The following is a 22,611-nucleotide window of genomic DNA, read 5'->3' as shown; positions in this document are numbered from 1 at the left end:
TTTTATAGATAGAAAACAGAGAGCAATGTTGTAATTATGGAATGTGTTTTACCTTTTAACCAGCAGGTATCTGTCGCACTGAAATCTCCTCTGATGTTATCATGATGCTGTGTCGAGACATAAATGGTACCGAAGTTTGGTGAAATTATTTCTTTGTATCTAGTTTTTAAAAATAAAAGGGTTTAAGATGAGGAGAAAAAAAAAATGAAGGGTTTCAGTCTTCGTCCAAATCCACTACACCAGAAAAGTTGCGCCCATTTTAATCACAGCAGCACCAGGAGGCTCTTCAGTGATTTTGCCAGGGTCAGCAACATTTTCAAAATGGCAGCGGGTTGCATTTTAATAACAGATGCAGCCTGGTGGCCCCAGCACAGAGACCTTCAGGCTGACGAGGGATTAATCTTAAAAAATGTTAATAGTTTTTCAAACAAATGAGAGTACAAATGCACATAAAGGCATGTGTGTATGGGAAAAGTGCAGCAAGCTGAAGACAGCAAAGCAGAGGTTGTTTTTTTTTTTTTTAGATGGCTTATGTCTTGGCAACCTCTGTGCCACTGTGAGGACATGACATGTGAGAGTGATTACATCCCTGATATTAGCTGTCATTTCTCTTCTGTGGCCTACTTAATGACCCCTGAGTGCACGAGGAAAATTAACTTTTATCAGAGCTAATCTCCTTTTCTCTCGGTCTAATTACACCTCAGTTTACAGCTCGTGTGTGCTTAAGTGTTCTGCCTACTGTAATTTCACGTCCTGTAAGGGCAGCCGTGGACAGAACAACAGAAAATAGCTTGATGGTAATTAAAGCGATTGTAGCAACCCTATCCGTGTTGCGACTGGCCCGCTGTGCTGCCGTTAATAGGTGAGAGATAAAGTGTATGAAATTATAGATGCATGCTTGAAAGGCTGGCAATTATGTGAAACTGAAGGAGGCTTGTGGACGGGACTATTAATCAGAAGATTGTGGTGTAAATTTTTCTGCGGCAAAATCCCATTAACATGCATTCTTTGAAGGTGACAGTGATGCTTTTGTGCTCCAAGAAATCGGCTTTTTTCAAATTCAAATAGGCTGCAGGATCCAACACTCTTGAGTCGTTTGGGTTTTTTTTAATTTAGGCTCACAAAACATGACTCATCAGCAAATTAACTTTTGGACAACTTCCAAGGTTCCCATTCATAATAACGAAGGAGAAAACAAAGAGTAGAATGGAATAGATTTTTTTTCTTACCTGGCAGAGAGGGTTAGTACAAGGTCTGTGCTTTATTTTGTTGTCTGAAACAAACACCTGACACTCAGTTTGGGGTTAATCGTAATCAGTTAGCGCTGATCCCCCGAAAGCATGAAAGGCAGGCAAATAATGATCAAAGCATATTAGGGGGAACCTGGAGGTTTTTCAATTAGTAAGCAGAAAAAAAATAATAATTACCAACTAGTTGGATAATCAATTAATTACAAGCAACACTGGCAAGCTTTCTCTCACTGCAGCTTTTAAATGCGATAATTGGAGCTTCTTTGTTATGATATGGCATTGTAATTAAGACTTCCTTTCATTTTTTTGCACTAATTAGACTAAAACCAAGGTCTCATTAGGATTGTTGTTTTTTTTCATATACCTGCATTTTTTCTTGTGTGCTAAAAGTGAAATAGTTGTGCAGTGAGTTGTTGAATTGGTTATACTGCCTTAAGCTGTAGTATTGTTTCTTCCTTTCCCCCAGATGCCTGCCTAACCTCTGCGAACACGGTGCCCGCTGCTCCCAGACGTGGAGCTCCTTTTCCTGCGACTGCTCTGGAACAGGATACTCTGGAGCGACATGTCACAACTGTGAGCACTTTCATTTTTTCAGCCCTTTCTGAAAGCTGCCGTCACACCTCCCTCTTACTCCGAGTCTACCGAGCCTCTTCGCATTCGACTCGGCTCACACATCCGTCTGCCTGTCTCACTCGGAGCTTCCCTCACTTTGTGCAGCTGAGAGGAAAAGCAAAAAGTAGTCCTGACCTCATATTGCTGCTTCTACTCACATATATGCACTTATTTTTTACTGCTGCATCCTTAAATAGCTCCCACTTCAAACTAGCTGTGATTTTAGGAGTTTTTTTTGTTTCTTTCCAGGTGTCATTTTTGACATTGCCTTTATATAGGCAGTGCAGTGTTGTTGGAAAGAGTGTGAACCCCCCGACCCCCACCATCTCCTTCTCCATGTTAATATCTTGTTTGTATACAGAGAGCCAGTTTTGGAGGAAACATGGCAGATAAGAGCATCTGCTGCAGTAAAAATTGTCCCTTTCATCAAACTCAGCTTTTCTATCAACAACTCGGAGCTGGAGGATGAAAACCATTGTAATTAAAACAGATCCACCAGTTTTTCTTTAATGGAATTTGTTTGTTATCAACCGGTTTCTCAATCTACCTTAACACTGCCTAAATTAAATTAAAATTTCCATTCAGTTTATTTATATAGCACCAATATCAAGACATTTTATAGGGAGGATTCAACTAGATCCATCAGATTGGTTCAAAGTTTTTTTTTTTATCTTTTTTATAAACAATTCAATCCATTAAGCTAACAAGGAAATACATTTAATGCAGTTTTAATTAAAGTTTTATATTTTCACTCTTTAAGGATGCAGGACAAAGACGCAGATGCCTGAACCACAGTCAAAGCTTCTTCCCTTTTTTAATGTTAAAGATTTATACATTTGGACATACTAGACGTTGGACTAAAACATACTTAGTATTTAACTCTTCGAAAAGGAATCCAGTCTTATCTTTTGTACATTCCAAAATGAAAAACAAAATAGAACCATGCTAACATAAGCTATATATTTCACATTTATTTTCAACTTTTGTATTTCAGATTCAAACCTGGGATAAAGAAAAAGAAAAACTTGGGAAATTTAAGTCTAGAAAATATTGAATCTTATAAAAATGAGGAATATTGAATGAAGTCTGAAATTCAAGCTCCTAAATGAGCTCGCTCTTAGCTTGTATCCGTTGGGCTGTGCTTCTTAAAGTCGTAGGCAAATCATATTTAAATGTCAAATCATTCTGTCTTAAACCTCTATATAAATGTACTCTTTATCATTTTGTCCCAAAATTTAGAAAATTTCTGTTTTAAAAAAAATCCTGTCTTAAAATCTGTGTCTTTTTTTCACTATCTTATGAGGCCAATTAGTTGTACATCAGCCTGTACAACTTACTTCAGCTAATCATATCAACGGTCATCTGTCAATCAAATTTTTTCGGTCATAGCATCTTGATTCATATGTCGCAGCTAAAATATCCTTTCCCATTGAGTTGCGTCCCAGTGTTCACGGGGATGGACGTCTGCGTCTTCTGCAGGCGTAGAGCTAACAGAACTGGCAGCGTTGCGAGGCAAGGGCTCAAACATGTACGGCTGGAAGCCTTCTACACCAAACCAAGCTTCTGCCGCCCTGGCGTCCTCTTCCACAACATCTTCGTCCCCACTTTCCTCCTCTAAATAAAAAAATGAACGACGGAGGAGACTCATCCACGACCTCCGACACTAAACTCTCCTCCTCTTGCATGTTTCTGCTGTCCATAGCATTCCTGGACAGTGTCGTTTCTAAGTCTCCAATTTAGTGCTACTTGGTCCCAATGGAATTTCCCATTTGGAACCTATTAGCACTAAGTTGCTAACTGGTTAGCAAGATGCTTCCGAGACACAGGCCACAATCAAACTTGCTTGCGAACCTTCAGACTTTTTGATTCTGTAATGTAGGATGTGATCTAGATGGGTGAATCTGGCCTCATCTTTATCAGAACATCCATGACTTCGCCAACTGCTATCCAAAACACAGAGGAAGACTGTATTAAGTTTATGTTAAATACAAGAAAGTCAATTTTTTTAATAATTTAATTAGAATTTTTTACATGTTAAACTAAATAGAAAAATTTCTATAACATTGGCTGAAGATTTAAAACTAAACTAGTAAATTCTTTACTTTGTAATAACTTTTCCACAGCTTTATGTTCTAGCGTTAATGGTTTTGTTTTCTTCTGACATAGAAATAACCACATTAAATTATATTTTTAATATTGCTACTATTAGATCACTGGCAGTGTTCTCAGCTAGAGAAGTAATAAAGTCAGTACAATTTTATCCCTATAGCACCTTTCACAGACACTGACATTACAAAGTGCTTCACTGAAGCCAAAGAATAATAATAAAAAAAAGGACAGAAAATGCTGCAGAAAATGTTTGTGTAGATAAACGTCTCTTTAGATTTTTCTACTTTTAAAGAGTGGGTTCTGTGTAGGGACAGCAGGAGAATGTTCCAAAGTCTGAGTCAATTATCTTAAAGTTCAAGGTGGAGAATGAGGCTTTGAAAGATCCTGTTTGCCTCTAGGAACCTGACTGTGGATTGCTCTAAATTAAAACAAAAAGATATAGGTAAACAGTACGTGGAGGTCAGCACAGGAGTAATATGTGTCCTTCTATTTGTTTTTTGTCAGCAGTCTCACTGCAGCATTTTGCAAACATTGAAGAGAGGCCAAGGAGATTTATTTCAACTGTTGAAAAGACTATTGCAATGGTCCAAACGGGAAAAAATAAAAGCACGAAAATCAACTCAGTCTGTCACACTCTATTTTGAAACGTTCTTTGTGTGATTGAAAGAGTTAGGAACTACTGTTTTACAACGACTGTTGAAGGGTAAGGAAATGTTTAAGATGACCTGCAGGTTTGGACAGTAAAGCAATATTGTGAGATACTGCCTTATTATAGGAATTTTATCATCAAGGGAATTAAGAGGGGTTTTAGTTTTGTTTTAATTTACCTGAACATAGTTGATATAAAGCAACATTGTGAATTCTGAAAGATGCAGACTGAGTTCTCATAGCTTGTAGATGGTGGTAAAAAGATCAATACGGCTGAATATCTTCAGCATATAAATAGTAACAAACATTTTTATGGCATTTTGAGATGTTAAAAATCCTAAAATCATTTTAATATCTTAAAATGCCTTAAAAGCCCTGGGATGACCACAAGCCAATGGTGCACAATCTTAGTAAAGCCCCTGTAACACCATGACGATTTAGCCAGCGTTTGCCTGATGTCCCAGAATCTTATAAAATGCTGGCATACTCTGAATTTCTAGATATTTTTTCAACGTTGGGTGTTTATATAGAGTATTCATAACAAGTCCAGAACAAATGTCCAACGACAGCCTAACTCATTCATAACTCACGGCAGCGTAATGTCCATGAAATGATGCACAAACCAGTCTCCTGAGCGGGGCTGCAATGCGCTAAAGGCACCCGGCCTGCATAAAAAAATTTAATTTGCTGTTTACAGCAAGCCAAAAAAAAACAATAACAATAAATTAAAAAAAAAGAAAAAGAAAGAAAGAAAGGTTTGCTTGTTTGTTGGTCGTGGGCATGGGCATGAACGTAGGGAGGATCCATCACACCTCACGTTCTGTCTCACCCTATGATGGGGATGAAGTCTGGAGAAGAACTGACAGTTTCCTCCTGTGAACCCCCTTTATACCAAAACGCTGGAACACGTCATCTGGAACACGTCAGATACGTTGATATGCATTGAAGATAAGTCCTTGATGAGCTACGCATTTATGCACAAGTTACTCATAGTTTCTGGATAAGCTAGACACAATGAGTAACTTACACTTAACGTAAATCAACAATCAGATAATTTCCTGTAACTTACTGTATGGCTTACGCTGGCATACGTTGAGAAATTTTTCGACATGCTTGGCTTATGTCAACGTGTGCCAGCGTGTTTCAGCATGCTTCAAATGATTATAACTTATACAAAACGTAACCATAATTTATCCAATGTAGGCCAGCGTTTTTGCCAGATTTTTTGTATGTCAGGCATATGCTGGTCTCAATCGTCAAGGTGTGACAGTGGCTTTTAACCTGGTTTATAAACAGTAAAAAAAATTGTTGCAAAGTAGACAATTTAAACTACTTTAACAGGAATACAAACCAAGTCACAGTCTGTGAATATGAATAGTATAATCCTTGTTGTCAAAACCCGCTTTTAAGTCCAGTAACAAAAATGAAAAGATTCTATCCCTTTAATCATATTTTTCCAAAAATGCTCAATACCAACTATTTACTATACGATCCAATACTGAGTAAAGTATGATATGTTGTTGACAATACAGATAAGTCACATTTTTGCGAATACGCCTAATGTAGCTGCTCTATAGTAGTGGTTTTAAAACTGTCTCTTCAGGACTCAATGTTCTGCATGTTTAGGGGGTTCCCTGCTTTAATAAACGGGTGATTAACAGTCCTCTTCTGGCCTTGGTGGTTGCTAAAGAGGAATGCAATAATCTGCTGCAGCAGAAATATGTCTAAAACAGGAAAAACTGAGCCCCATGTTTGAAAACCACTGCTGTATAATTGAAAATCCCTTTGAAATATTTAGTTAAATAAATACTTTAATTATTGCATGAAATTGTCTATACACACATTTTAAATATTAACGTAACAGTTATATATATTTCATAAACTTTTTTTTAACCATCTAATATATATATTTTAAAGTTTCACAAAGCTGTTTTCTATCTTTCTAAGTATAATCAACTTTAAATGATTAACTTGTTTGGAAATATTACCTAAATTGAGCATTTCTTCCGGTGTAAGAAGCGGAATTAATGCAGTTATTTGTTGGAAACAAGTATTTATTCTGTAACTTATTTTATAAACACTCTTATGAATATGTGTAATTTGAACTGCAGCAGTGTTTATTGCCATTTAAAGCTCCACAAATTATCACTCTTTAACTGCACCGTACATACCTGCTTTCTGTTTTGCAGCAGCAACACCTGTGCTCTTCCTCCTCTGCAATGGAAAAACAATCTGGAAATAAGTAAAAATGTCTTAAAATAAGCGTATTTATCCTTAATTTCAGTAGGTTAATGAGATAGTTTGCCAATAGAATTAGTATTTTTACTCTTAAAATAAAATAATTAAATATCATTTACTTGAAATAAAACAAAGCAATTGTGTTTTATTATTTTAAATGTAAATTATCTTGTCCCATTGGCAAAGTGTCTCTTTTACCTCCTCAATCCAAGAATAAATGCACTTATTTCAAGAAAAAAGTGACTCATCTAGATTTCGACTTTTTCCAGTGTGTCCCCATCACCAGTCCTGCATATTCTGTGTTGCAGTTTAACCTGCAGTGTTTGACCAGGCTGTCATGTTGCAACAACTTTTCACTGTTTTCCAATGGTCATCACAGATCACATGTGGGTTAGATAAAATAACTTGTTAGAAGAATGAATAGAAGATGATCTGCCTCTGTTTGTTTGAGCAGCGCATCATCCCTACTGACCAATTACACAGCCCACTCCCTACTTCCCTCCAACTCCCTGCAAAATCCCCTCCAACTTCCATCCACTGGAGTGACCCCCCCTCTTGCATAGTATTTTAATCTGACTCCACCCTTTCATTGAATTACAGCGTCTGACCAGGAGATGACGCTTCTCTTTAGATCTTAAAGGAATAGTACACCCAAAACATGATTAGCCTTCATTTTCTACTCACCCCCATGCTGAACAATACTCTGGAGTACTTTTTTGATATCTCAAATGCATCTGGAGATCTGGGAGGCTTCTTGCTGTCTGCTGACATTCAAATAATGGAGGTCTATGGCGCCCGAGGCAGAAAGGTCCATAAAAGTCCACAAAAAACGTGTCAATATTCCTCCATACTGCTCGTCCAATGTATTCCAAGTGTCCTGAGTGGGTAGCATCCAGAATTTACTCGAAACAAAGTCATTTAGAATGTTTTTAGAGCATAAACAGTAGTGTATAGGATTTCCTGAAAGCGCGCACCTGCGCGTTCAAAACGCTACGGAAGCCGGCAGACCAAACCAGATGAAAGTGCGCATTCATCGTCTGCTCTGCCAATAATGCAAGCGTAGAAGAAGAAATGTGCTGTTTACCTGTGCAAAGAAAGAAACAACGAAAGAAAAATGTCTGAGGACTTCAGTGTTGAGGAAGAGCATGAGTTCTTTGCCGAGCTGAATGCGCACTTTCATCTGGTTTGGTCTGCCGCGGTTTCTGTAGCGTCGTGAACGCGCTTTCAGGAAATCCTATACACTACTGTTTATGCTCTAAAAACATTCTAAATGACTTAGTTTCGAGTAAATTCTGGATGCTACCCACTCAGGACACTTGGAATACATTGGACGAGCAGTATGGAGGAATATTGACACGTTTTTTGTGGACTTTTATGGACCTTTCTGCCTCAGGCGCTGGGCACCTCCATTATTTGAATGTCAGCAGACAGCAAGAAGCCTCCCAGATCTCCAGATGCATTTGAGATATCAAAAAAGTACTCCAGAGTGTTGTTCAGCATGGGGGTGAGTAGAAAATGAAGGCTAATCATGTTTTGGGTGTACTATTCCTTTAATGTTCACAAATCATGACCGAAAGAATATTTTAGCACAAATATTGAATGGCTTCTACTGTTATCAATTTTCTTGTTAGTATCCAAAGCATAAAATGACTTTAGAATTAAAAGCATCAACATTTTAATTTAAAAGTTATCTGGTAACATCAATAGTTCCGTGCATTTGTTTAAGAGTTAAAAATACAGTGTGGCATGTGAGCTTGTGCACTTGATGAAATGTGTGTGTCGTATGGTGAGTGCGTGACAGTTGAGAGTCCTGTCTATGAAGCTAAAATCATAAAACATGATTCGCTTGAATGACGGCAGCGCCCTAAACCCAGTGGAACCATCCATGTGTTCAGCAGTCAAACAAATGAAATATGATTTTTCTCTCCCTATTTTTCTCTCCCATCCCCAAAAAACTTGTTGTAACTGACTGTATTGTAGAACAAAGAGATATTTTTTTTTCCTGGCAGCCGGTCACTGTAGCATTGCCGGCTAAAACATGAATAACTCAACTGGAGGCCTAATTTTTCAGCCGGTCTGCCATGCTTACCCGCTCCATGTCTCACTGTGAGGAGCTTCTGTGACTAAACTAAAAGGTTCAGAGCCTTCCCACCCGTGTTTTACACCACAGGCTTTATTTCAGTCTGTCCAGCTTATGGATAGATGATTTTCTAAGGTCCAGATAAAAGCTCCATCCGTGCATTCACCTCCTAAGACCCCTACATTAAAGAGTTAAATGGTCACTAAAATCTTCTATTTGAATCTTCTCCTTTTGCATCATCAGTTTGAATCTAGATCAATTTTTCTCTAAATTTGAGATGAAAAGGATAAGTTTTAGTTTTACAAAGATTACGTTTATTTTGCACTTCGCTTTCATAAATGAATCATGATTTCATTAAAAGATAATCCTTCTGTGCATCATAGAGGATGCAGCCACCTCCTGATTACCTCCAGCCCTGTTCATTTAGCTTATGGATAGAACCTGATCAGGTCCAGGAAATCCCACACATCCTGCCTGGAAGTCCTGAGTTTGAAAGTAGCTTCAGCTGAGGTTTTCTTTTGTTCCTATGGATATAAAAGAGGCTTATCTCTTCATCAGCAACCTCTTCATAAGCTATCAACACAAACAGTTCAGCACAGTTTATAAATACAGATTGGTTCTATGTGTCGGTGACTCATACATTTGAGACACAGGAGAGAGTGGGCTGAATCTGTGGAGATAACTATTTTTGTTCTACTCTTCTTTTTCCAGCTATTTACGAGTCATCCTGCGAAGCCTACAAGCTGAGTGGCAGCTCCTCGGGCTTCTACTTCATCGATCCAGATGGGAGTGGTCCCTTGGGGCCCACACAGGTATACTGCAACATGACAGGTGAGATCATGGTAGCTCTTGTCTTTTTATGTATACATTGTTCATGTATGTGAAAAAGGCGGAAAAAAAACATCAAAAAGCGTGATAGCGATAAAACTTCTCACTGTAGAAACCCAAAGCATTTGTCTTTAGTGATTTTATCTTTTTCTGCCACCTAATCTCTCGAGAACATCCTGGGTTGAAGATTAATTAAACATGGGCTGCATCAAATAATGCAAACTTGCCTCTGTTAAAAGGGCATCTTGTACAGTCAAGAGTCACTGAGAGCAACCACGTAAAAAAGAAAAAAGATTACAGCTGGAGAAGCTTAAAGATCTAAAGCCCCTCAGGTTGCCTCTGGAGGCTGTGATTTTCTGTGGAGTGTGGGCTTGTTAAAGACTAAAGTGTTGACCCCCATGAAAGGATCAATGGACTGTGTGAATCTCTTCTTCAGGATGGCTATTTTTATTTCTAAAACAATGTACGTCATTCTGATGCAAGCAGTGAACTTAACCGGGTGACAAATTAATTATAATATCCCTAATTTCTTAAAAAATGTCTTCCTTTTAAAATCTTTGGTCCCAGTCCTGTTGTTCACGGACAAATAATAACCTTGTAGTCTTATGTATTTATGCTGTTTGCTAGAAAAAAACAAACCAAGCTCCAGCAAAACAAACATGCTCAGCATGGTAAGCGTGCAGGTCTCCATTTTCTGCTCCAGTGTTGGACTTTGTACAGTAATCTTGCTTAAAAATTAAACAAGATTCTAGTAACATAAATACCTACCATTGCCTAGTTCTGGCAAGGTGAAAAAAGTAATTAGATTTTAGTAATAAGGAATCAATTAAAGGGAATTTAAGTGGTGATATTATTCTAATGGAAATAAAAGTTTAAAAACTCTTCTTAGCAATAATGGCAGGGTTCTCTCTGGGATTTTTTTATGAGTGAGGGGAGATGCTAAAACTAAATATTTTTTATATTGTCTACTCCAAAAAGTTAAAGTTAAAAAACAATCGACTAGATTTTGTTTTCCCAATTTTGAAGTTGTTTTGCTTCCCATCCAGGAAGCTTTTTTAATTTAAAATGTCTGGATTAGTGTTGAGTTCCAAGCTTTAAAGAGTAGTCAAACAAAAGCCTTTTTATGTCTTAGAACAGCGGTCCCCAACCACCGGGCCGCGGACCGGTACCGGTCTGTGGGTCATTTGGTACCGGGCCACATAGAAAAAAGTATATATATATATATATATATATATATATATATATATATATATATATATATATATAGATAGATAGATAGATAGATAGATAGATAGATAGATAGATAGATATAGATATTTAGCGACTATCAGAGTCTGAGTGATGTTTTATTTTGAAAAATATAAAAAATTGCGGTATTCTCTCCCAGTTACAGTACATCAGTCGGTGCATCTGTGCCTCTAGACACAGGTTAATTCAGTTCAAGACTCATCCTATCTATAACATCCTATCTTTGTGAAGCGGGATTTTCTGCGGTTACAGCGACCAAAACAAAGCTACAGAGCAGACTGGACATCAGGAGCACACTTTGTCTGTCATTTTCTCCGATTATGCCTAGATGGGACCGGCTTGTTGTTTTGTTTTTATGCTGTTTGTATTTGATTTTATGCCAGTCGTATCATTTTACTTGATCGTATCCCCCTCCGCTCCCCACTTCCCCCCCTCGGCCGGTCCGTGAAAATATTGTCTGACATTTAGCGGTCCGTGGTGCAAAAAAGGTTGGGGACCGCTGTCTTAGAAAACATGCACATTGAAACTGGGAAACCAGCTCCCCCCTTAATAATGGGAGTCGTTGAGTTTGTTGTTGCCCTGCAATACCCGATACTGGCCTATTCCTCTGAAAAGGCAGTCGTTAAGGGTCATTGGTGGCCTTGCTAACCTGACGAGATATTTTGTTCCCCTGCATAGCGGTGGGGGTTGAGATGGTATTGGGAAGGAATGAACTGCATCGTTGCGTTGTTCAGGCTGAAACCTGAGTCTCTGAGTCCCTCTGTTTGCGATTGTTTTTTCTCTTTTAACATAGATGGCTTCCTTCACACCCCTTTCAAACCAACTGTCTTCTTTATCTAAAATGTAAAAATTCTGGTCCTCAAATGAATGTCCTTTGTCCTTAAGGTGTATGTGAACAGCAGAATGTTGTACGGAGGAGGCAGCCCGTCTGTATTGAGCCATGCGTTTGTGGAGAGGTGGTTTGGTTTCTCCAATATAAAGTTCAGAGCTTTCCTCACTACACTGAACTTCATACACCACTCCGCTCATCTTAGGTTTTGCAGGTCAATAACAACCTCAACGACTCTCATTATTAAGATGGGGAGCTTGTTTTCCATGTTCAATGTACATGTTTTCTAAGCCATTACAAGACTTTTTGTTGAGCTACACTATAAAAGCCTGGAACTCAACTCTAACCCAGACATTTTGATTTGAAAAAGCTTCCTGGATGGGAAGCGAAACGTCTTCAAACTTAGAAAACAAAGTCCGGAGGTTTGATTTTTTAACTTTAACTTTTTGGAATGACTATAACCTGGATGACTGAGAATCTCTACTAGCATATATCCTCTAATGTATGCTAATAAACTCAGCCCTTATTTCTTTCAGCTTTCTTTCATTATCCTGGGTGGCAACGTTCTTACTGTGCCAACTATCAGAATGACCTAGGTGTTAGTCTGTCCCACCAGTAGCCACATCGCACACTAGTGCAGCAATGATTCTGGTTTTTTTTATGGGTAGGGAAAAATACAACAACCTGACTATCAACCGGTTCAGCTTTACAGATCAGTCGTTAGGGATTGTGAACTCAAAGGTTCCTCTTTCTGGCTACTGGTGGGACAGGAGTGTTAACCAGCCTGTAGGTGCACTCTGGGTGAGTTTTTTGGATGACAGAGTTTGAAGTTTGTCCATGTTTTCTTAGCACACACTCAAGATCCTAAAACAAACTGGTTTATCCGTCTCCTTACTACTATATTTGCACATTTGTGTTTGATTATTTTGAAACAGTAATCAGTGAGAACTATAGCTATTAAAGACATCAATTATGGCTGAGCAGGTTTTTATACATCTCACCTGGTATTTTCACATTTCGTCTTCACTGATCAGCTTTGAGGTTGGAAGGCTACATGTCCATCACCCTAATCTTTAGTTTCCTCAACAGATTCCCTCTCAGATTCAAGTTGGCACTCTGGCTGGAGCCACTCCAGAATTGTATATTACTTCCCGTCAGAAAGAACATTTGAAATGAAAGGATTATGAATAATTTGGGGCCTAACTGCATTTCTGTAGCTGCTTTGCACATCTGCTGAGGGACATTTTTGCCCATTCTTCTTTAAAACAGGGGCAGAATGGATGGAGTTTGAACATTATTATGTTTTATCTCAGATGGTAGAAGATAAAGTTGAACGTCTCGAATCTTTATATGCTTCTAATAGATTGCCTTCCATGATTTTCCTAGATTAAGGCCCATCCATCTCTTTAGGAATCCCCTTTTTTCCTTTCCCTGCTGGCAAACAGCAGTACCCCACATCATGATGCTTCCATTTATACATTTCAAGACGAGAATTTATCCCAATGGTCAAAACTTAATATTTTGCATACAGTTAAAACTGTTTTATCGCTTTGGCTTGTAAAAAACCAAGACTCTGGTACCTTAAGACCTATTTCAACAATGGCTGTTATTTTATAAAGTGATTTTTACCTTAAACGGTTGTCCTGTTAGCAGATTCTCCTACCTGAGCTCTGGTCCTCTGCAGCATAGTTACTATGGACATTTATTTATTTATTTATATTTTAATAATACTCTTCGTATTTTTGTCAAACTCTTTTGACTGAACAGAGCTCTGTGAGTGTGCAAAGCTTAAAATATTTCTTTGTAACCTAAACCTGCTTTAAAATTGTCTGCAACTTTTCTCTCTGAGCTGTCTGCTGCCTTCCTATAATACAATGATGCTGTCTGATTAGATTAAAGCAAATCAAATATAGATACAGTCTCTTCAAACTGGATTGTTCTGGGATTCATTGAAGGGGATGAGAGTCAAAGTGAAAACTAAAACTAAAAACTACAACATGGTGGCAAATTACCTTAAATTCTAGGGCTGCACCTAACAATTAATTTTGCATATCGATTATGTCAATTATTTCTTAGATTAATCGATTTATAATCGGATAGCCAAAGATTCCTCAAAAAAGACTTTTTTATGAAAGTAAACCAGGTGAAACTCAATCTTTTGAATAGAGTATACTGACAGATGGAAATTTTTTTTTGTCTTAAATGCAAAATGCTTATATATTTTATACAATCTTGATATAATTACTGCTGTAAGTGGGTCGCTCTATCAGCTAAAGTCATGTTTTAGAGTCTCTGTACTCCAGTTAAAATTTTATCGATTATTAAATTGGTTGACGATTATTTCAATTACCGATTAATCTGATTCATTGTTTCAGCCCTTTTAAATTCTTTAATACAAACCTTCAGGTTTGTGGTTTTCTCCAACCTTTAAAAGGTTCCAGTGGGTGTGAATACTTTTCCAAGGTGCAGTGCTTTAGATGTGAGACTTGACAGACTGGGATGCACCGGTCTCTGGTACATTTAGGCGAGTTTAGTTTTGACACTCTGGTGACTCTACTCATCACTTAACTGTCACAGCGTTCCCAGCTGCTTTGTCCTTTGCAAGGTTAATGCACTGATGATGTCATCACAGTGTTATCATACAGTTGGTGCTTTAAGTCTTCTACTTATGAGACAGAGACGGTCGAAAGCAGATATGCTTCAACTTGACCTCAATTAAGAAATCCATTAAACATGTAAATAACTATAAGCCACACAACCTGATGGGAATAATCACAAGTGGAGAGGGATTTTCTCTTAAGCTGGGCAAATATTAAATCCAAATAATGACGTGAGGCGATGGTGGAACAAGGTACTCCTTATCGGGTTTTATTGAACAAACTTTCTATTTATGTCCAAATGTACAGAGCTATAATGGGAGAGAGTCAGGGGTTCACAGAGAGTAAGTCAGCAGTGTAGGCTGAATTCTAAAGGTTATTTTCCGAGGATTAGATGTGCTCAGATTGGGGACAAAGAAGGTCGTCTGATTGTTGCTTGGAAACGTGTATCCATTTTCTTTTCAGTGATGCAAAGTGACAGATTTGTAAAATGTCACTGTCAACACTAACAGCTCGGCTATCCAACACAACACTTTGCAAATACCACAAACATCTACGTAGGGGCCTAATGATACGATAATGTAACGGTTGACATAAAAGATGGCTGATTTTGGACGGGGCTAACGTTTTAATGGATGCTTATTATTTCTTTTTTTTACGCATTTATGCTTTTCAGGAAATATATTTATAGACAAGTTAGATCATTACAAGTTAGACCAGATGTTTACTAACATCATATAAAAGAGGCCGTGACCCTTCTTCCCCACTGAAATTAGTATGGTTGTTTTAGTTTAATTTGTATTGACAAAATCATTTTTGTGGGCTTAACATGTTAGATGCCAAAAGCCATGATAGAGGATGCCTCTAAACAGCTGTGGAAAACCTAAGAGATTAAAAGTTTGTAAGTTTCGGATTAGTAAGGTCACTTTTTGAGTTTCTTCGAAGCACAATTTGGCCCGTTTTCGGAAAGCGGGACAAGTAAGGATTTAGAAAAAGTTCTGGGGTACATCTCTAAATAACAAGGATTTTTTATTTCATTATTTCGAGTTAAGTTTATTCTGCAAGTTACACAGTGAACCAACACTGGTCGTTAGCAGGATCTATTGCACTTATCACTCACTGCATATATTAGTTGAAACCTGACAGGAGAAAAGCATAAGAAATGGCATGTCCTTTGCTGGAGGAGCCTGGAGGCAAATGCTCATCATGCTCCAAAGACTTAGATGCATTTTTAATCCAGGATTTTTAGATTTTTGGGCATTCCTGTTTTTGCCAGTCAATAATTCATCTTAACGAAATTTCAGCCACAGATCATTCATATGACTGCATACTCCATTTAAATTTTTAATGCTAAAGTCAGGAATGGAGCCTCAACCCCTTACTTTACAGCACATATGTCTATCAGATGGATTGCACCGGATGCATGATGTCAGGGTTCTCCATTGGTAGAGAGTGTCCTCAGCTGCAGTGTGGGACTCTCAGATTCAAATTCAGGCTGTGGTTGGGGCAAACAGAGAATCTTCAGTTATTACATAGTTTAGCTTTAAATAGATTATATTTTACATCCAAGCTTTGCAGAAACTTAACATTTGTACAATAATTTTTACCCAACCCAACCCCTAACCCAGGAGGAAACCCTTTCCTCATGGGAATCAGCCAACTGGTCCTCACAAGTACCTCCAACTGCCCAAAATAAAACATATTTCAATTAAGCTGACCTTACATTGTCCCCACAAGGTGACAAATACATCAACATGGAGGGTTTCCTTGTCACAAATCTGCATGATGAATAAATGAAAAATTCCAAACAACTGAAATTAATTCAGTTTTGATATTTCAAGCAATAGCTGTTAATTTATTTTGGGTTTAGCCTAGATGGCAATCAGATTCACCACTTCTTCACTAAATAAGAAATATTATGTTGTTTTTTTGTTTTTTTTTTATGCTTTTAGGTCTTCCTTCATGATTAAACGTGTTTTTATGCAGCTTTTAGGACAGATTAACATCAATTTCAGAAGCATGTCTGCCCTTTTTTCTGATATGGTCATCAACCATGATTTAATTTGCTTATTTATTTATCCTTCATTGAAACCAAAAATTCCAAATACCACAAAGCAGAATAAGTTGATTCAAGATAACTATTCTCTTCTCAGACTAGGTTAAGTCCACTGTCTAAAACAGGGTCTGGAGAGTGTATTTAAGCCAACATCTCACACACTCTGCTGCATTGATTGACAGAAAAATAAAGCACAAGCAACGGTATCAGGAAGAGTATCATGCACTGTATCTAGTTAGCTATATCCATGGATATAATCTCTAGATGCCTGAAGGGGCCTTGATTATCTCTCAGATGATTTTATGAAATTTTAAACAGGACGGGAGCTGACATAGTATTCAGGAAGGAGACCTGTTCTGTGTCCCAGATATTTATGTGATATGTGTTAACACCAGAAAGAAAAGCAAAGAGACCTTCTAAAAATCCTGGTCTAAGCTGGAGAGAGATTCCTCATCCACAGTAGGGGTGGGTATTGCCAAAGAAGTCACGATTCGATTCGAATCACGATTCACAGGCCACGATGCGATTCTATCACGATGCATCATGATACTTGAATTATTGCGATGCATTGGAATATTTTCTCCTCCATGTTTTGTTTTTGAATGACTCGGCACAGTATCCCGCGGCCGGAAATGCTTGTGACACACGGCAGCGTGCGTCAACACATTTGCAGCGACATCTACTGGACTGAAAGTTGTATTACACTTGTTTTTGGCTGATGTTCGCCAACCATTCATGCAATTTTATTTATTCATTTTTTTTAATTAATAATCGATTCTTGGCATCAAGAATCGATTCAGTAGATCACGAAAATTAGAATCACGATGCATCATCATCACGATTATTTTGCACACCCCTAATCCACAGTGGCGACATATTCTGTTGTGACATTGGTCAAAGGGGCAGTCACATAAGAAGAAACCATTTCTATAAAATCTGCCTGAAGAATTTTATTACAGTTTGAAAATTCACTCAGGACACATTACCTGTGGTGTAATGAAACTAATGTCAAATAATACATCATAATGACTAAAAGGAGTTAAAGGCACAAGACATAGAAAGCCCTCCTTTCCATGAAGCAGGGGGCTAAAACATCATAGTCTCTGAGTGTTCTGCTGGAGGGAATCAACTACCTTATAAGGTATCATAGAAAAAAAAGTAAAATATTGCAGTAATATTTCTTTGAAAACCTCCTAAGCTGTCAGTAATGGGGAGGGTGGAATAGCACCCATGTGCAGATAGACAGGCAGAGGCCACATGGTGAGTTGGAAGTTTAATATTTAAAAAGAAAAGACTTATCAACAGATCATGGGTGTTTGCGTGGCTGAACAGATAAAACGTCACATGGTGCCCGTAGAGATTTGGGGCATGGAACCAGTATTCACCAGTGAAAGGTGAAAGTAAACTGACAGTATAATAAGCAGTGGTAGACAGGAAATAGCAAAGGCTGAAAACAAGGTGAACAGGGCTTAAACATTTAAGAAGAACTGGTGATAAAACTGTAAAACAAAATCACTGAATACATCCTAAAAAGCTGACATGAAAGTTAGTAAACTAAACTAAAATAAAACTCAGTGTGTACCATGGACCTGATTCTTAGACCCAGGAGCAGCAGTTCTGTTATCAGGGATGAGACACAATTCTGGTAAAGTTGTTGAGTAGATTCCCAAAGCTTTGAGCTATTTAAATAAAAGATCCAGTTAAAAAGCATATCCTTATACTGCAAAAACTGGAAATCTAAATAACTCATTTTTAATTAAATAAGTGCATTTGCTATTGAATTAAGAAGGTGAGACACTTTGCCAATGGAACAAGATCATTTACATTTAAAATAAGAAAAAAACTGTTGCATTGTCCTATTTCAAGTGCATATTATCTAAATATCTTACTTTAAGAGTAAAAAGACGAATTCCATTGGCCATCATCTAATTTACCAACTCAAATTAATGGTTAATACACTTAATGGAAGATATGTTGACTTATTTTTAGATGATCAGGAATGTCTGATTCACTGATTGTTATGCATTGCATCTAATATCTGTTTTCAGTTTTGATTATTTTAAAAAAGGTGTATGCTGACTTCATGGCGACAGATCCTGATTTTTCTTACAGAAAAGAAGGTGTGGACGGTGCTGTCTCACAACAGCACTGCTCCTGTAAAAGTCCAGAAGTCCTCTCCTCAGAGACCTCACATCATGAAGTTCAACTACAACGCATCAGCCGACCAACTCCGCGCCATCGTGGCTAGGTCAGAGCAGTGTCAACAAGAAGTAGTCTACAACTGCAGGAAGTCCCGTCTCTTCAACACAAAGGGTATGTTATCTCCTCTGGGAAGTGTTCCCTTTAAATCTATGCATTTCCTGTGGTCATTTAATTATCAGTATTAGATATCTTAACATGTAGGATATAGCAAAAAAAGCAAGAGGGTCACACAATGCTCAATGCAGGATGAATGATGATAAAAACAGGATGCACACAATAACAAGTCCCTTGTGGAGTGGTGTGAAAAATTATGTTCAGCTGATTCTGAGCAGACACTTAAAGGTTGCATGTAAACACTTTAGTCGTGAACCACCACCAAGACTGTACACAGACATTCGGCGACATTAATATAGAATAATGAAGGTTGGTTGCCATCTCATCACTTTGCCACCTCTCTTGAGAGTCTTCCTCAGATTCTTTTAGCTGAAAGGAAGTTATATTCTGCTGAACGAGGCCTCTTACATTATGTAATATCATCCGCATCTCGGGGGCGTGTGTAGGAACTAAAATTGATTGGGCGAGTTAAGCTTTGTTGAGGCTGGAGAACACGCATGCAAATTCAAGGAGGCCTCTGGACTCCTTACAGTAATCTAACTTCCACATTTCAGTGCTGAACCATGTTGTTTTCAGCTAACAGTTCTAAGAATTGTTGTTAACACTTTTGTCTGACTGGACTTGCCTTTATGTTGCAATGAAAGAAGTGAAATGCCAATGTAATTTTAACAACTTAAAAAATGGGATTAAAATTCCCTTATCATGGAAATTAGAAACTGAAACGATTAGTTTCCAAATATATATCTGCTTCAAGTCAAAGGTAATAGTGTCAGTAGGGGTTTATCCTTTCACATGCTGTGACTCACATGAATGTGACCTCATTACCTAACTAATTTAAAATAGGTGTTAACAGCACCTATCATGAGCAAGGTTGCCGTTACAACTAATGCAGTCTACTAAGTGTCAGAATAAAAATGTTTATGATAGAATGGCATTTTAGTCATTGATTGAAATGTCTCAGATATCACATAAAGACACTTTTAAGAACTCTGAGATATTTCAGGTTCTTTACAACTTTAGATTTCCATCTCTAAAGCCGGCCATACACTGTACGTTTTTTGCCCCTTTTTTGGCCAATTTTCCATTTGTGTGAGAATGTTTCGATCAGACCAACTTTCAGCCTGATGGTGCTTCGTGTAGTGTAAAGGGGGTCACATGTTTGAAATTCAGCAAATCGCTCAGTGCGCATGAGCAAACAAGGATTCTTCTTCTTCCTCTCAGACGAAAACACAGAAGCATGGCGGGGGTGCAAGTGAAATGGAGTTCTCTCTGTAAAATCGACAGACTGTAGTAGCCATGTTTGCTCAGCCATGTCTTTGTCCAAATACGTCGTCGCCTTTTCTTTATAGGGCTCTCAGAACACAAAAGTGCACAAATTGCAAAGGCAGCGTGTTTCACTCTAGTGACCTTCATATTTAACAGGAGGTATCAACTCTTTTTCTTCTTCTACTTGTTTGGTTTCCGGATAGTGGAGTCAGAGTAGCGCCATCTCACTGCGGAGCTGAATCTGACATGGATTTTAGACGTACAGTTTGAGCAGGTGTGACATTTAAACCCTGTAGTTTTGTTGTACAGTGTGAGCTGTAGCTGCGTGCTACAATTGAAAATATCATGCCGTGTATGCCTGGCTTCAGTTGCCAGGAATTATAAATCCTGTACTTGTGGTTAATAAATATAGGTGGACCAAAGTTATGTATTTACTCTTTGAAATAAATAAAGTTTTGAAGCTTTGTAACTACTTTATTCCAAGGTTAATGTATACTTATATGTAATTGTACCTTTTTTTTCCAAATTGAAAAAATACAGTTGAAACAAAGAATAAAACATGTTCATGACTTTAAAAGTTACAGTTTTACTTTTTATGAATGCCGTTTCTTTCTTTTTCTGAAGGTAAAAACATATTTCTAATGAATCAAAATTTACACTTTCAACCATCTCCTAAATTTAATTCGAGGAAATAAAAAAAGTTAAGTGCAACAAATTACAGTAATTTTTTTAAGTTGATCCAAAGTACCCTTGTTTTCTGTGTGGTGTTATTTTCTTTTTTAAGATTTTTGACACTGCATGTTTGATCAAGCAGTTGTGCAATTTAAATTTCTAATTCAGAACTGCCAAGTTTGAAACTGAGAAAACTCCCAGCAGTCTGCCTGTGTAAATTCTCAGTCCTCCGGGGTCATGGCTGCCACAAAACAGGCTGAGATTGGAAGGCAACCAGACTTTTGCTCAGTTTTTAAGACCTTTTGACACCTATCCAGGGGTCCTTCTCAGTTGTGTTAAATTTCGATTTTATTTATACAGTGCTAACTCACAACACGTGACATCTCAAGGCACTTTAGAAAAACAATTCAATCAGATCATACAGACAGATTGGTGGAAGGTTTTCTATTTAAGTAAACCACACTGATTGCAGTGAGTCATTGACTTTGCGGGATTCCCTCCTCTTGGATGAGCATGCAGCGACAGTAGACATTCACTTGCATCGTGTCTCTGAGGTGTCACTGCATTGTGTACAGGATTAAGCCATGAATTTATTTTTAAAAAGCCAGAAGGAGAATATGTAACCATTCATTAGGCAGCAGGGTGATGATCCGAAGCGCACCAGCTCCAAACCTTTGGTTTGGAACAGTCTGGAATTAAAGTCCCATGGAGCTGCTGCGGCGTGGCCGGAGACAGACTGTTTATGCTTGAACAACCTGCGACGCAGCTTAATTAAAACAATTCATAAAAGTGTTGTGGGTCAGAATCCCCTCACATTGATATGAGATACTTGTTGTAAGGTATCTTTAATTCATGGCAGCAGCTGTTGATGGGTCAATTACGTTTATGGGGAGGGTGGGATAGGATGGCTTTTTTACTTACTGAATGAAATCATTTGAAAACTGTACGTGTCATTACTTTGAATAATCTGTCTGATATAGATATGTATTTGAGAATCTAATACTATTACAAAAAGGCAGAAGACGAATAAATCTGTCTAGGGGATTGTGTTTACTCTGGACATGGTAGCTGTACTGCTGTTAATTTGATTCAGGAGTCTTGAAAAAGAGGTAAGCAGCACTATAAGTCGTCTCTTTGAATTTGCTGCAAAGCATTTGACATCTGGGAGATAGTAGAAAGAGCTCTGCAGTTCGATAAGGTCTTACATGTTCCCCCTCTGACTTTTAGTGGCATTAAAGGATTATTTACATTAAAAGTTCGAGCTTAACTGATATTGGAAGAGAAGTTGAACTGAAATCTAAAGCGCAAATAAAAAGCAAAGAAGGAAAAAGATTAACAAAAAATCAGCCCAAGTCCCTCATACATAAATACATTAATCAAGACTACTAATTAAAGCAGAAAAAACAACATTAAGTTAGTTTTTCAAATCTCTAATTTCCTAGAAAACCCATAAACTCTTATGGAGGAAGCAAAATGTGGAACATCCAGAAGCAGTCAGCACAAACTTGGCTTTAGACTCAAAGCTGCACCTTTTAATTTCTTGCAACTGTGCTTTCTGAGTGTTCTGTGCTTCACCACAGTCGGGAGTTGTTGTCTTTTCAGAGGCCCTCCCACACGCTTGTTCTCTCCTGTCGTTACATTACAATAAAACATTGAGGCTAGCTGCAGTCTTTTTGTACTCGTTCATCTGGAACAGTGCCGGCACCTTTGCTCCCAAACATCTAAACATTTTCTCTTAAATCATAAAACATTCATGAAGTCCCAGTTTCTGCTGTCCCCATGCACCATGTGTATGCAAATAAACGAGTTCATTATCGCATCCAACATCAAAGAGAGATTTGAAACAGCCTATTTTACAGCCG

General features: G+C 38.0%; 1 protein-coding gene across 1 annotated transcript in view; it reads left to right on the top strand.

The window, feature by feature from the left end:
* The window catches only part of cntnap5a (contactin associated protein family member 5a), a 288,938-nt gene that overhangs the window by 175,261 nt on the left and 91,066 nt on the right, over nucleotides 1-22,611 (top strand). Inside the window, exons 11-13 of the mRNA XM_038301437.1 lie at nucleotides 1,717-1,823; nucleotides 9,649-9,768; nucleotides 18,608-18,808. Coding sequence (XP_038157365.1) covers nucleotides 1,717-1,823; nucleotides 9,649-9,768; nucleotides 18,608-18,808 — 428 coding nt within the window. The remainder of the gene's footprint in view (nucleotides 1-1,716; nucleotides 1,824-9,648; nucleotides 9,769-18,607; nucleotides 18,809-22,611) is intronic.

The sequence above is a fragment of the Cyprinodon tularosa genome, unplaced genomic scaffold (genome assembly GCF_016077235.1).
Source record: "Cyprinodon tularosa strain WSP-4 unplaced genomic scaffold, ASM1607723v1 ctg467, whole genome shotgun sequence".
In the NCBI taxonomy this organism is placed as follows: domain Eukaryota; kingdom Metazoa; phylum Chordata; class Actinopteri; order Cyprinodontiformes; family Cyprinodontidae; genus Cyprinodon; species Cyprinodon tularosa.
This window is presented reverse-complemented; position numbering and strand designations above follow the sequence as displayed.